The following is a 15735-nucleotide window of genomic DNA, read 5'->3' as shown; positions in this document are numbered from 1 at the left end:
TGAATGGTAGACTGTGATGCATTCTAGAAAGAGGGAGATGTTGCTGCAGGTCCTTTAACCATTTTTCTCTTTGTTCTGTCTGGGTGTATCAACTGTGTGGCATACCCTGCATTGAACTCGAATACAACTGTGTGTTCTGTGTGTGGGTGACTTAGAGCATTATCTACCTGCGATCGTTAACAGCAAACCTCTCAGTCACCAGAGGACTTACAACTCATGTGTGATGATGATGAAACATGTCTGTCCTGTTTCTGCGCCTTCCTCTGGACAAACAAAGATACGTACCCCATTCCCCTGCCACGTCTTGGGTCATAAAATCGAGGCTTCAGTTACATAATTATAATGATTCTAAGTTAGTGGCAGGCGTTTGTGAGGTACTGCAATCCTTGTGTAAACATCTACTTGGCAGATGTCCTGTTTACGGAATTAGTGATAGTATGGCATGCAATTGCACATGTGAAACACTGCTGTTATGAGTTTGTCTGTTTCCTTGTAAGAGCCATTCTGCATTGCTGACGACCATTTTATATAGTACTGATGCGAGCATACTATAATTTCTTAACCATGATCGGATGTGAACAGTGGACGCTGGAATGCTATATTGTGGTTTTATGACCAACAGTCTATGTGTTTTATCTTTGCCATACAAGGAAGTAGTTTTATCTTCTTAAAGTCTGTCACCATAGTGAGTGGGATAAAAAGCTTGTGGTGTGGGTGTACGTCATAGAACAGATACTGCAGCTGATTTGTGTAAAATGCTTCAAACTGTGCCCATCTTGAGCTTCATCATACATAAAACCACGTGTTGTGTTCTTCCTAAGCGTCTGTTATATCATCACAACATATTCATGTCTACTATACACTGATAAGGGGTGCTAACCTCCTCAACATTCACGCATCTGGAGAGATTTTGTGCACTTCGATGGGTGCAGAACAGTCTTTGCTGAACAGCAGTTAAGGACTCGGCTCACTCTGTTCCTTCACAAGATGTGGAATGTAGCAGTCTATTTCTGGCCAGTTGCAAATTAAATTGGTGACAGCGTTGCAGCGAGGGTTGGTCAAAGACAGTGAGAGGTGATCTTTTAATCTCTAACGTTATCCTAAAGATGCGAGAATGCTCTGTGACTCCCATATGTATAGGGACACAAAGTGTTTTTTTTTTTTGTGGAGAATGAAGTAGTTTTATCTTTTTGAAGTTTGTCTCCATAATGAACAATCATAAACGTAAATTACGCCCTATGATCGAAGTGCTAGAAATGTATAGATCGGCATAATATGCTGTCTGGTATACTTTGGTATATATGTTCTAAAATTAACAATGAATGGACGTACTGCACAGTCATCTGTCTACATTCGCAATCTAGTGTATGGTATTTGCAAAGTAGTGGAGGGATGGTTGAGTCATGAAACAGAAACTGGGAAGTTCACTGTCATGTCAAAAAAGTTCTAGTTTAACAACAAGGGATATCCATGCACCAGGAATGAGAAGAGGAAGTGTGTGGGTATTTCCAACACGACAGGGAGCACTTAGCGCATCTACCCTGCAGCTACCGCACTCCGGCACATTGCTTCTACCAGCACACGTAGACACCCTTGCCTTTCAGAAGACTGACTGGACTTGTATCAAATAATTTGCAGTTACAGAACATACATTTATCAGCACGAGTTGTGAAGTGTGACTTAGCCCCATCCTGCTGCATCTTCATTATCTGATGAAGCGTATTTGTCTTCTTCATAAATTCACCAAATGTAATTCCTTTCCAAACATTGTGCAGGTGGTAACAGACACAGTACAGCACATGCATGATTTCAGCTTATATACCCATCGAACTCCTCTGTCTTCAGCACAGACATCTCATCCATTGAACACATATTACACACAGTAAACAATTATGTCTGCCCTCCCAGTTCAGCAGCTCGACACAGACAGAGATTTTCCCACTAATTTTTCCCCAGACCACCATCTTGGATTATGTTACGAGAAGTGAGGGGAGGGGAGGGGAAAGAGCCAACAGTGCCCTCTGGTGGTGGTTTTTGAACTAAGTCAGTTCGACTCTGGACCTCAAGGTGAACACATTGGAGGAGCTACTGTCAATGACAACTCAAATTGTTTAAATAAACAACGCATAAAAAGTAAAGACTTATGTCCATTCTATCTGGCAACCCAGCACAGACAGTCCTTTTCCCACCAATTTCCAGTTGGGGGAATGGAGGGAAGGGGAGGAGGCAGAGGAGGGGAGGGTGTGGGGTTGGGTTTGTGGAGGTAAGCCAATTGACCTATTTTCCCGCCAAAATTTGAAATTCGCGCCATGACGTCACTGCAATGTTGCCACATCTATGGCTACTATCTTGGATCCATTATCTTGAATAAACTTGGCAACAATGCAGAGTGAGGTGACACACTGCTACTGTGGATATTTTGTGCAAAGGAGTGGTTCTTAAATGCTTCATCACTGGATCGAGCACAAACACAAAGTAATGCTCTAAAATTACCATCATTATCTGCGGGTTCATTTATTCCCACATCTCCAGAATCATGGGATCCTCCCAGGGCAATTACCTGTTTTCCATGCGGAAGAATTGTTTCCACTATAGCTTTTAACCTTCTTCTGTTTCTTCAGCTATTTTACTATTTTCCACACTGATGGACTCAGTAACATTAAGTGCTTTGCCGTTTGCAACGTTTACAAAACTTGCTCCCTGCTTGGCACTAATTTATAATTTTTCGTATCTGCATGGTGATAAAACCTCTTTAAGGCTTTCTTCCAGTTAGTAAACGGCTTTCTAACAAAGTTCTGAGTCCCTGATGGACACGACCACCTTGCATTTTACCAAGCAAAACACATACTTAGCCGGCCTGAATGGCCGTGTGGTTCTAGGCGCTACAGTCTGGAGCCAAGCGACCGCTACAGTCGCAGGTTCGAATCCTGCCTCAGGCATGGATGTGTGTGATGTCCTTAGGTTAGTTAGGTTTAAGTAGTTCTAAGTTCTAGGCGACTGATGGCCTCAGAAGTTAAGTCACATAGTGCTCGGAGCCATTTAAACCATTTTTGAACACATACTTAGAAAAATGCTCCCTGCATGACATCTGAATACACAAGTCATGAGTGCCTAGTATTCCGATGACGTTGAGAATAAAGCTTGTCCTTGCCAGAGATTTGAAATGTGAAGGTATCTGATGGGTACCAAGGCTCTTTTAGTGCTCTCAGCTTTTCCTCATCATTGATTGGAGGATGACCAACATACGTCCCAGTATTATAAACCATTGACACAGAAACGGATAAATCCACCCTGGCAGTAAAAGAAAGTTAAGAATTAATATTAAACACTAGAATAACATGCATCCATTTTTGCAACTTTATCCTACTAATGCTGTAAATTCCCAGACCTCAAAACAGGCATTTTAGAGAGAATGTACTTTGAGAACTAACACGAAATCAATACTCTACAAGCAATATTGCTGACATATTGTGTGATCCATTTTTACTTACTCCTTTAGCTGAAGGGTGGGATGAGCGCCACACTACTTTTTACCCTAGTCACAGCATCCACTGTTTACTCGAAAGGTTTTACTGGCAAGCACCAAGCACACATAAATAGTCAGGCAATATTGCAAATAAAAATAAATAATCGATAAAACCCCTGTAACAAATTTGAAAAAATAGATGGACAGATGTACTCTAGTACAATATGGAAATTGATTAAAACTGAGATACTGTATTGTCTAAAAACAAACTAACTCAAATCTCTAAATGGCCTTAACGTAAGATTATTACAAGCATGTCTGTTCCTCAAGCTAAATGTTCGAAAGTGCAGTGAGTGCTGTGAAGTCGTGTAAGATGTCGAACTATGTGGCAGAGTCCGCCATACATTCCAATTCCACTAACCCACTTGCAATCTCAAAGTCCAAATTTCAACGAAATGGAACCGGAATCCTCCCTCAGTTATCTGCATTACTATTCGTAAACGCTCATTACGATATACAACCCAACATATGAAAGCAGTGTGATAACGACACCGTCCAACGTTGGAAGAGCACGGCTGAACTGCTCAGGAAAACCAAATCCTACTCGCGTCAAAACGTTATGCAAACTGCGAGTCAGCATTGTACATCTCCAGTGTATGCTGACAAACCAAAAGACCCATAGGTGCTCCAGGGTTGCCTATTTCAAAGCTCGGAATCCAGACCACATCTGTCATTTTCACGACTTGTTTCTGAACTGTTAAAATTATCATCATCAACAATTATGTGGATTTCATTTCCCGTAAAGCATATCACTGTGAGCGTCTTCTCACACTGATTACTCTCACCTTGCAAATCAATCTAATATGAATATCATAAAAGTTTTCAACAAAAACATTGTTGATGATCATTCCATGTGGCAACGGCCATTTGAGTGGTGCCGTCATACACTAATCTAGAATGAATAGCAATGAAGAAATATATGCATATAAATGACCGTGCCACATCAAAAAGGAAGACACTCTGCTATTCGATATTGTGACACACATAGTTCATAGGTAACATACATCATATCTGAATTATGGCCGATTTACAAAAAGCACTGTTTCACTCCACAACCATCATACATAATTTGACACATAATTATCATTTAAAATTAATAATAATTATATTTGGAAAATGGTTAAAGGCTGTACTACAGGTCCAGCCAAACAACGCTCCACGTTTTAGAGTGCTCTGGCCATGCCCCTGTCCAGCGCTCCGAGCGCAGGAGCGAGTAGGGCTGACGGGAGAGGAGAAAGATGAAAATAAAGGTTGCAGTTGGAAGCCACCAGAGAGAAACAGTCGCTTTTTCACACGCGAAGCAATTTGCTGACAATAGCACTCTCGTTAAAAAAGATTTACGTTTTCCATTAGGAATATTATTGCGTATACGCACTTGTCCACAAATATGATAAGATGCTCTTGTCTTCTGATGAACGACAGTGAATGATGGCTGAACTGAAGACATTAGAAAAAAATCTCAGTTATCTGTTAGCAGAATGTGACAAAATTTTTGTTGTCAACATCACCAATTACTTGAAGTCAATAAGAACCTCGAAGCAAGAGGATAATCATTCGATAACAGATATGGCAGACCAGTTTGATGCTATCAAACAAAAGGTAGTCATATGGAAAAAGCAGCTTTACATTCATGACATGGAACATTTCCCTTAACTTATATTAGTCAGTTGTGGACCAGACATGTAATACGATTTCCCATGTCTGTTGTAGACTTCACAGATCTGAAATGTGCGATATGCGATGACGTCGCAACTATTAAATGATCAGAGTCCTGGTACTTTTTCTACTTTATGACCACGTACTAGAGCAACGCTCACCCAGCTATTCTCAAAGAGCTTCTAGGAGAATACACGACTGAAGTCAGTTTTCGATTTATTTGTCAACTTGCTCTCTTGTTCGGCTGCTAATGTACCTCATTACTTTCAGCTTGAGCTGATCGATGTACAGTGTAACACCCTACTCAGCGACAAGTTTGTTTAATCCAGGAGTTTACTAGACTTTTATAAAATGTTACACCAGGAGCAATATCCTAGACTGCACGGACGGTCCGCTGAAGTTTGTTTAATGTTTCCTTCAACACGTGTGGGAACTTTTTTTCTGTTATGAAACTGAGATAGTTCCGCCAGCATTTGAGATTCTTGGGCTTAACAGATTTTAATCTGTGTAATTCCATGCGTTTTGACTTTATCACTAGCCACATTTACCGACGATGTATTACATATTCTAAAGTATAAAATGTATAAATTAATAAACATCAGAACGTAAAGTTAAATGCCTGTTTGTAAAACTTTTTGTAGTTTTGCTTACCGTATTGGCTAATATTTAATCGTGTAATAAAAGATACTGCTTTCATAGGAAAATAAAAAGTTGGAAGTAAATACCCATGATTGAATCGTGCTTATAAAAGTATGCCGCAATATTCACCTCTTAGACGTAGTTTTGCAAACACATCTTCCAAAGTTTCCCGTGTGTGCAGCCTTCAGCTTATGGGCGTCTGAGTCACGCACCTGGTCGGAATAGCAGAGTGGTGGGAGCCCGGGGTGCCTAGCAGGTTTAGCTGCGCTCGCAGCTCGTAGAATGGAACACCAGCTGGTGTCATGCTACGTGTTTCTGTGAATTACTTTGAGCTCTGGTTCATTTTAATCGTATTAAGTAACATAATATTTACTCTCATATCTTTTGAGTTTCATAAAAACCAAGTTATTAGGCATTTACGGTATCTAAGTGCTAGAATTTGGCTTATCAGGGAAGGATGTAGCTGTATTCATTAGACAATAGTTTAACTTCAAATGTTTGTCAAGTGGCAGTTATAAAAAGCTGTGTTACTCATGAACTAGAAGTCATACAGCTGTGCAATGCTATAATGAACGCGTGAATTCAAGATGCACATCTTCTGATGTGTCATGAATGGTTTTGCGAGAGTACTGGCTTCAGTTATAATACTGCTTCTTTGTACACAACTTCGTAATTTTTTAGCTATGCAAGCCAACGCTGTGGCTGTGATAGACAGCCATCCCGCGATTCCTCTTTCTTGGAAGGCACCGGATGTTTGCCGCTCAAGCGGGACTGTCTGCTGTGCCTGTTCTGGCTGTCTCCACCGACTGGCCCCCTCTCAAGCTGGGTTGGCTGTTGTCCCTTTTCTGACTTTCCTCACCAACTTGGCCAGCCGTTCTGGCCATGCTGACCAGCCGTCCTGACGTCTTACAGTGAATGTCACTGCAATGTGAAACATTGTTGTTTCTGCTCATCATTCCAATCATAGCAGGTGTCAGAACATATCACCAGCTTCAGGACTGAGGAATATCTTCCCCCACCCACACAACATTCACAACTCTAAAGGTTCTTACCCCTTCCATCTCTGCATAGCGCACAGCTGTGTCATCTCTCAAGAAAAGTTGGACTGATTATCGTCTAACTTGCCTGTAACTTTTTCACTGATAGTTTTCAGACACCAGACAGTAAGCATTCTTTTCTAGAGCTTCTGACATAGAAAGCACAGAGCTGCTTCAACACAGTCCAGTGTTGACACAACGAATCTTCCATATTACTCTTTATAAAATCGGTATCACACTGTACAGTCTCAGTGGTTGTAGTTTCCAAATTACCACTAAAAAGAGATTCAAAGAAAACCCATTCTTTCTCTTATACTTTTGTATTGGGCTAAGAAAAGGTTACTTTAGAAAAATTATAAAACCTTTTTCTGATGATTGAAAAACTTTGTAAGTTGAGAATGACTCTAGTAATACATGTGCCTATAAACTATTAAAATTTCATTAACACCACACCAATCCTTATCAGGAGTTTCGAAGTGAGTAGCCACATTCATAGACACCCAAAACCCACACTGCTCTTGCTACAATCGTACATAAAAATAGTTGTTGAATGTAAAAACCAAATTTTCTCATGCATAAATAAACAAGAAAAATATTTCTCTAACTCATTCGCTTGTAATTAAAGACTAAACTCCAATGTCCGTACCCATAATATAACAATCCATCTTCTTATCACAACCAAATTACAATCACAAAACAAACTACTCTGCACAATACTCGAAAAACTAATCATTACAACTTGAAATACCTATAAACAACAGATCAGATGAGAAGGTAATGGAGAAATAAGCTTTTTTCTTACAGAATTACGGTTCAAAATGAAATAAACCTTCAGTGGTAAATAAGAGACCTACTTTTGTATGCTTCATTATCGGGTTTTCTGGATTGGCTGATTCATGACGCCCGAAACTTTCGCCGTTAATTGTTGATTGCCCAAAGGAAGCTACAGATCCGACTGCCTTCAGTCAATGGTGTGCATAGCGATGAGGTGGGAGGGGATGCGGGAGGGGTGGGGGTAGGGGGGGAAGAGAAACTCCAATTAAGAGCACAGCTATCGTTTGTTGCACCACAACTCCATGGTTTGTTGCTATTTCCACCAACTGTGGCACATGACTACTAAATTGGGACATGGGGTTTCACAAAGTGGATATTCGGGTAACATTCGCGTTTTCTGCACAAGATAAGGGGGTGGCTGGAAGAGTGTCTGGACCACCAGAACCCCACCTACTTTATAAACGTTCATGACCATAAATATAACTCATTCAATGACAGTATGTACAGGACAGTCTGTCATATGTTTTTGCATTTCAGAGCAATGGAATAAGATCCATTTACAGTTCCATGTAACACGAAAAGTGCAATGTTAAATTAATGTAGCAAAATATTTACAATTTAAAGCAATGACAATAGTACAATAAAACATGGTGTGTCTCCTCTGGGCATAAACTAAGGCATCCATAAAATCCATGTTGCTCCAACAATGAGGCTCGAACCAGGTGAGAGAGGTAGAATAGTCGTCAAATGGCATCAGCCTATGTGATGTAATCACCTCCCACCATGACTATCCTGTTGCAAACCTTCCTAGCAAACATGTTTCCAAACAGCTGTAGCAAGGCGACGATAAATTTCCCGACATGGGTTCCTGTTCAAAATATTAGTTACCTACTCCCCTCTCTGAGCCCTAGAAATTTATAATGGGAAGCCCCAAAAAAACACTGACAAAGTTTATGGGCAGGTTCCTTACACCAAAAAAAGTCGTAAATAAGGGATCTAAAGCACATAGCTTAAAAGATATGAGAACTTTTTCATCTGGGTAATATGAAACACATCTCTACTATTGCAAGCTCTTTAATTTTCATATTTTGGGGAGAGATCGTATGGACCAAAACAATGAAAAAAGTCCAGTAATTGTTGGGTCTAAAATGTATACCTTAAGAGCTATGAGCACTTGTTCAGTAGATGTGTTTCACACTAACAAAAATGAACAGGTGCTCATAGCTCTTAAGATATGTATTTTAAAACCCATTCTTGCTAGATTTTTTTTACATATTTCTGTGTAAGGGAACTGTTCATAAAGTTTGCTGCTGTGTTTTTTGGATATCACACACGCACGCACGCACACACACACACACACACACACACACACACACACACACACACACACACACACACACACACACACACATATATATATATATATATATATATATATATATATATATATATATATATATATATATATATATATATATATATATGCAGTTATTAGCGTATTTTGTAAATATTTGAAGTACATAGGTCACTAATTATTTGAGTATTTTCCTAACAAAATTTGCCTTTATAGATTCTATACATATTTTATCATTTAAAAATATGGAGTAAATTGGTCAAGAACTTCTCGAGATATTTGCTAACAACATACCCCCTTTATACATTAAATACATATTAAAACATTTGGCCTATATCCATAGAACGTTTCGAGATCTTTGCTAACAACGTTTACCCCTAAATATATGTGGCCAATTTCTGTCCAAACATTTATTAGAAATCTGAAGTAAATTGGTGAAAAGTTTTTTAGATTTTTGCTAGCAATATTTCTCTTTTTTATATAAACATACACACCACATAAAATGCAGCACACAGACAGAAGCATCCAAATCAGCTGAAATTTTCAGCATGTGTTTGTGGTAGTGAGGGATGTACAGGATTAACATTTCAGTGCAGGTACACATTATGGCTGCCAGTAGTATCACCTGCTAGCGCTATACAAAGGGGGAACAGACAACTGTGCGGACATACTGGAGTTGTTCTTTCGTGTTGTTGTTTTGAGTAAGCAGCTTCAGTATGCCTTGCAGAAGACAGCGAGTGTCTTTCGAACATGTTTTGGAGTTCTACCAAGGAAGAATGGTTCAGAGAAGTCAGTGATCGTGTCGGTCGGAACCAACCAACTGTGATGCAGATCTGTAATTGCTGGATACAGGAGGAAATCACGGACTGACGGGACTGATTGCACCCACCTCATTGCACCACTAGGCACCTAGGCACGTTGGTAGGCATATAGTGCACCAGACATTGATGTATCACTCTGCCACATCATTATCATATCACAACAAATTCAGTCTGTTGCACAACAAGCAGTGTCCATGTGTACCATGCAATGTCGTTTGCAGCAGAGGGGGCTGTCCACAAGGCATCCATTGCTGCATTTACCACTGAATCAGTGCCAGAGGTATGTGTGCCTGCAATGATACGATGAACCACAGACATGGACAACTGAATGGGTTTTTTTTTTTTTTGCGAATCCCTATTCTCTCCGAATTAGAGTCTGGAGACATTGTCGAACTGTTGCCTTCTGCGTTGCCATACTGGTCCTGCACCCAATATTAAGGTTTGGGGTAGTACTGAATTCCACTCTCACCACGCCCTAGTACACATTGCCACTACACTACACTAAACAACCAGCTTTCTATCTCTGAAATGTGGAAGCCTGTTGTCCTCTTCGGAGCTTGCTGACCACCACATTGCAACAGGATAATGGGTGACCACATGTGACATGCAGTGTTCAGGTCTTCTTCATTGCCCACTGGATTGCACCGCTACCTCAGCCTCCCCATTCTCCTGATCTCTCGCCCATCGAAAACGTTTTTTGATGATTTAGAGCTACTGGCCTGGGATATACCATCCGCTGCTACACTGGGTCAGCTTTGGAAATATGTGGAAGCAGCATGGACTGCTATACCCCAACTACACATTCAGAGCCTGTTTGATTGAATGCCAAGGCATGTAGCGGCGGTTATAAACAGAAATGATGGTAACATTCAGTGCTAATTTCATCATCTTTCTCACTTGACATTGGGCTGGATTTTCAGTCATGTAATCTTTGTACAATGTGTTATCTCCCAAATCAGTTTGCTTGTGATACCTCCAGCCCTTCTTGTTGTTGCACTTTGGATGGCCAGCAGTGTGTCTGGAGTGTGTGTGTGTGTGTGTGTGTGTGTGTGTGTGTGTGTGTAACTGTGTAGTGCTGATGTTTGCTTTTATGATACATTGTCAACTATCTTATATTTGTTCCTGATTATCCTGTTTTGCAATGCAATTTTCGACACTGAAGATGACGATGTTATAGTTGAAATCTAGATCTTCTGTAATAAAATGACGGTTTTTGTGATCGATTGATGTTCTTTTCATTTTCTTTACCAGTAACTCTTTTTTTTTTCAAGTCACACATTTGCGTTATCTCCCAGTGCAAGTGAACCATATCTAACTTCAGCAACAAGTAGTAATATGTGATACAAATTCACTGTCGGTCACTTACCCATTGTAGCTAATTTTCTTGATCGTATTTAACAGGTTGTTTCAGTTTTAAACAGGCAAAGAACAAGAGTGCTGCAAGGGACATGTAGATGATTTTCTTTAACTGAAGTCTTCAAGTCATTTGTAAAATATTGACTTTTAGCTCCCAAGGAAAAGGCTAGGCAGCTATATAGACAGGAAATCACCTGTATACATGTTACAGGGTTAGGGTCTTGCTTTTACCTGAAAATAAATTAACAAAATTTGGAAAAATATTTCAGCTCTGTCCAACAGTCCGATTGGGTCCTGCATCGTCTTACTGAGGTAAATCATGACACATGCATGTTCTAATCAATGTAATTACCACAGAAAATTTCAGCCTGTAATTTTCATATTTTCAAAATTGATCCTCTGTACATGCATATTGCACAAACTGGATAATTTGCACCTGGTAATTGGGAGCTTGTTGTAGTCATAAAAGTCATTCAAACTATAGAGGTCAGTACAAAAAATAGCAGATATTATTACAAACTTGTGACAGAGAAGTCTAACAGTTCGATTATTGCTGACTGACTTCTATGTGTTTCACCGCCCATTAGGTGATGTGCAACACCATTGTAGAATGCCGTCTTCTAGATCTCTTTCCGTTTTATTCGCCTTTACTCTTCCCTTTTGTGTTGTCCTCAGACACTTTTTTTCTGTTCTGCTGTCCTCTTAATCAGTTGGCATTGGCAGATCAGCCACACTGTTTTACTTATGTTTCACCTCCCTTATTCATATTAAGGCGAGTTGGAACGCCCTATCCTAACAATGTTAAATTTAGTATCTTGGCTACCCTGTATTTAGGAGTCATTGACATGAAACTTTTACAGGACTTTAAACTGTATGTTCTGAGTCTACAGAACTACAATAATTGCATTTCAGCCATTGATTTTGGAAATACAATTTTTTAATTACACAGTTAAAATTTTCTGTGCTTTTTTGTATGTTATCATAAATAATTTTAATTATACATAACATTATGTTCTTTTAGTTCAGTAGACTCAGGATATGTATGTAACTACTCCATGAAAATCTGAATACTCTACTCGAGGTGGTTTCTGAGATTTAGGGAAAAATGCAACAGAAAATGTAAATTTTCGGGAATAGCTTCTAAAGTTTCAAAAGACTGTAACTCAATATATGCTTAATTTTTTAATTTTAGTCTCTCAGAAGCACCCTGCACCGTACTGTATATTATCCTCTTGATCTTTTTGCAAATTTTTTCTTCTTTTTCGACTCCTTAGTGGCCAACTGTGCTGCACAATCTGCTTTATCAATGCGAACCTTGTCCATGCATTCAAGTTCTCTGATGCAGTTTGCTCCAGGATTAATTCCCATACGCTGTAGCATTTTCACCCTACCAATGTTGCCATCACTAAAAGCAATAACAGCTTTACTGACCCCCAGTTTAGTGTCTTCATTCCAACAAAAACATTTTTATAGGCGAGTCCATATAAGATTACTGGGCGACTCATTGAGATTTTGAGTCTGAACATGCAGATACTTCTTCAATAATTCAGGAATTATCAGCTCTCAGAAAATAGGTATTTCGAACCCATGACTGCTGCTGGGATGGAATGTTTATGGCTGTATGAACTGTCTGAGTACTGGGCATTGCGGTAATTGGACCATGGATCAGGTCCAGGAGGGTAAAAGTGGTGTACTGGTTTTTCATCAATTGACAGTTTGTGGAAGAAGGTAGTCCATACTGCCTGCTTCATATTCAACAAATCCTCAGCATTATTTCTAATGTCCATCTATCAATCTTTTGTCTGTCAGCCTGCCTCTTATGGTTTTACCATCAGAAAGTTTCCTGTCCATCAGACTTCGTTTCAACTTCCTCAACACGGTGCCCATTAGTTTCTGGACAACACCAGCACATTCCAGTTTTGTGATAATCTTCTCAACATAAGGCTGAGCGGCATCTACACTGTTATATGCTTTTGAGTCTCACCTAAGAACTTAGTGCAACAAACTCCCCTTTCATTCACAGATCGACTAAAAATTTCAATAACTACAGAGACCTCTGTAACACCACTTGTTCCTACAAAATTTCTGTCACAGATATGCCCTTCTTCATCCCCTGAGTTACACTTATAACAGTGTTTGGTTAAAATCTGGAACTCTATTACCTTTCCAGTATCCACGCCGTCACTGTAGCAACAGAATTCTTAAAACTATAGCGTCACTTCTGCCAAGTACCATCAAAAGCTATTGGTATGTCAGTCATACCATCATTTATTTCAACAGCTTCGTATGCAGCACCCTTCATTGACTCACATGAAACAGATTCCACAGCAGCTCCAATAAATCCTGCAAACTGGTAGATTTTACAAGGTGGGCATGGCGTATTCATCATGGCACACATTCTTTCTGCTGCAGTGTGTTCTTTGCCAGTAGCTTGCAATCCTCGCAACCCATAAAACCACCTAACATTTGCTTCAAAATATCTATCTTAGACTTATAATAATTCCAAAATGAATGCATATATTTACAACTGGCACAATTAATGATAAGTTTCCTGGCTAGTCCATTTGATACCTCACTGGCTTCATGTAAAGTAACTGGCCCTCCACATATTTTCCAACACACACATCACCTAACACCCTTTTAGGTTGTGTAAACCTATCAGAATAGAGCCTAACCTACTATTTACATAACTTTATTTTTGAGAAAACTGTGTCTCACAACGTTTTATTTTAATCTTCAAAAAGCTAATACTCACGAGTTTGCCTGTATTTCATTGTCTGTAATTTCACACACTACATGTTGAACACAGTGTTTCCCTTTATTCGAACTCTATTACCAGGAAACTCATGTTTCTTAAAAATACTTCGTTTTGGTGTCATACTTTACTTTTTGAGAGATTTATCAATCTATTCGTCACTTTTCCTCAGAAAAACGTTATCATTTCGACATACAACATGTGTTTATACTATTAAACGAAGCAATACTGTTTTTGACAGTGCTACCAGTACAAACACGTAATTTAATCTTTATGACACAGAAATCCACAGCCTTCTACATAAAAAAAATTACCAATCTTACTAGATCTTGAAGTAATGCCCATAAAAATGATATCATTTTCAATTTGTGTGTATTATATTTAAAATATAAAATAAAATATTTCGCATGTGAGTTTATAAGTGATATATATATATATATATATATATATATATATATATATATATATATATATATATATATGCAATACAAAATTGAAATCTCAATTGTGCACTGTTTGAGAAAAGGATAACATTTTAAAGGAAGTTGAGGGGAGTTAGAACACTAAAAAAATTCCACATTTTCGGATTTTATAAATTTATATATATATATATATATATATATATATATATATATATATATATATATATATATATATATATATATATATATATATATAAATTTATAAAATCCGAAAATGTGGAATTTTTTTAGTGTTCTAACTCCCCTCAACTTCCTTTAAAATGTTATCCTTTTCTCAAACAGTGCACAATTGAGATTTCAATTTTGTATTATACTCAACACTGAATATGAGTACCTTAGAGAAACAGTACTATGAAAAGGATAAATTGCTATGCACTGTATACAGAAGACACTGAGTCGCATATAGCCACAATGAAAAGACTGCTATACATCTTAGCTTTTGACCAAAAGACCTTCTTCTGACGTAGAAAACACTTGCACATTGGCACAAGCACAACTTGCACATAGACGACCACTAACCCATGTCAGTTATGTGTTCCTTTTTTATAGGAACCATTTCTGGAAGTAAACAAGACATTTAATTACTGCAAGTTTTCTGTGTAAAGTCGGTATCTTGATTTTAAATGCATATTTTTGTTACAGGTGTCCTGAAGATGAAAATAAATAAAATAAAAGGAGGAGCATTTGAAGTGAAATACACAACTTGTTATAATTTAAGAGAGCCCTCAGAGTAAGCATACAACAAAAGTCATTGATAGTTATAGTGACAATATTATTTTCCTACATTGCATTTTTTGTGTGTAAGAACTAGTACCAAATTATTATTTCGTTTTCTCTTACAGGATACCTGTAGTGTCACGTAGTCAACTTCGTCCCCTTCGCCAAAAGTATGGCTTTACTGACATAAATCTAAATTCCACTGTCATCACAGATCAAAAAGCTCAGCCATCTGAAGTGTTTCACAGTAGTAAAAAGTTTGTGTTATGTGCTATTAATATTCATAAACTATTGATGTTTTAATGCTTTTTAAAAATATCAGTTCTGAAATAACTATATGCCAGATGTCAGACTCATCAGGTACCTTTAAGCTGCAGCCATACTTCATGCTTTATTGACTTAAATGTTTTTTATAATTCACTAGTGAAACTGAATTTAGCAGATACTTTCTTTTGGAAGTGAAAGACATCATAAATCTTATCAGATGTTCCTTTTTCAAAAGATTTAAATTAATTCCAGTCTTCATAAAAATGAGTGTAACAACACACATTTGGTTAAAAATTATAAGAGTATCCATAACACTATTCTATTGGCAACAGCCACACACTCTGTCACAAC

At 38.4% G+C, this 15735-nt stretch overlaps 1 protein-coding gene across 1 annotated transcript in view; it reads left to right on the top strand.

The window, feature by feature from the left end:
• The window catches only part of LOC124554669, a 139792-nt gene extending 124415 nt beyond the window's left edge, over window positions 1-15377 (top strand). Inside the window, exons 5-6 of the mRNA XM_047128290.1 lie at window positions 15043-15130; window positions 15243-15377. Of these exons, the coding sequence (XP_046984246.1) occupies window positions 15043-15067 (25 nt within the window). The 3' untranslated portion in view covers window positions 15068-15130; window positions 15243-15377. The remainder of the gene's footprint in view (window positions 1-15042; window positions 15131-15242) is intronic.
• The last annotated feature ends 358 nt before the right edge of the window (window positions 15378-15735 follow it).

This window comes from Schistocerca americana, chromosome X, assembly GCF_021461395.2.
Source record: "Schistocerca americana isolate TAMUIC-IGC-003095 chromosome X, iqSchAmer2.1, whole genome shotgun sequence".
In the NCBI taxonomy this organism is placed as follows: domain Eukaryota; kingdom Metazoa; phylum Arthropoda; class Insecta; order Orthoptera; family Acrididae; genus Schistocerca; species Schistocerca americana.
The sequence above is the reverse complement of the archived record's forward strand: the minus strand, read 5'-3'. Positions and strand labels throughout refer to the sequence as shown.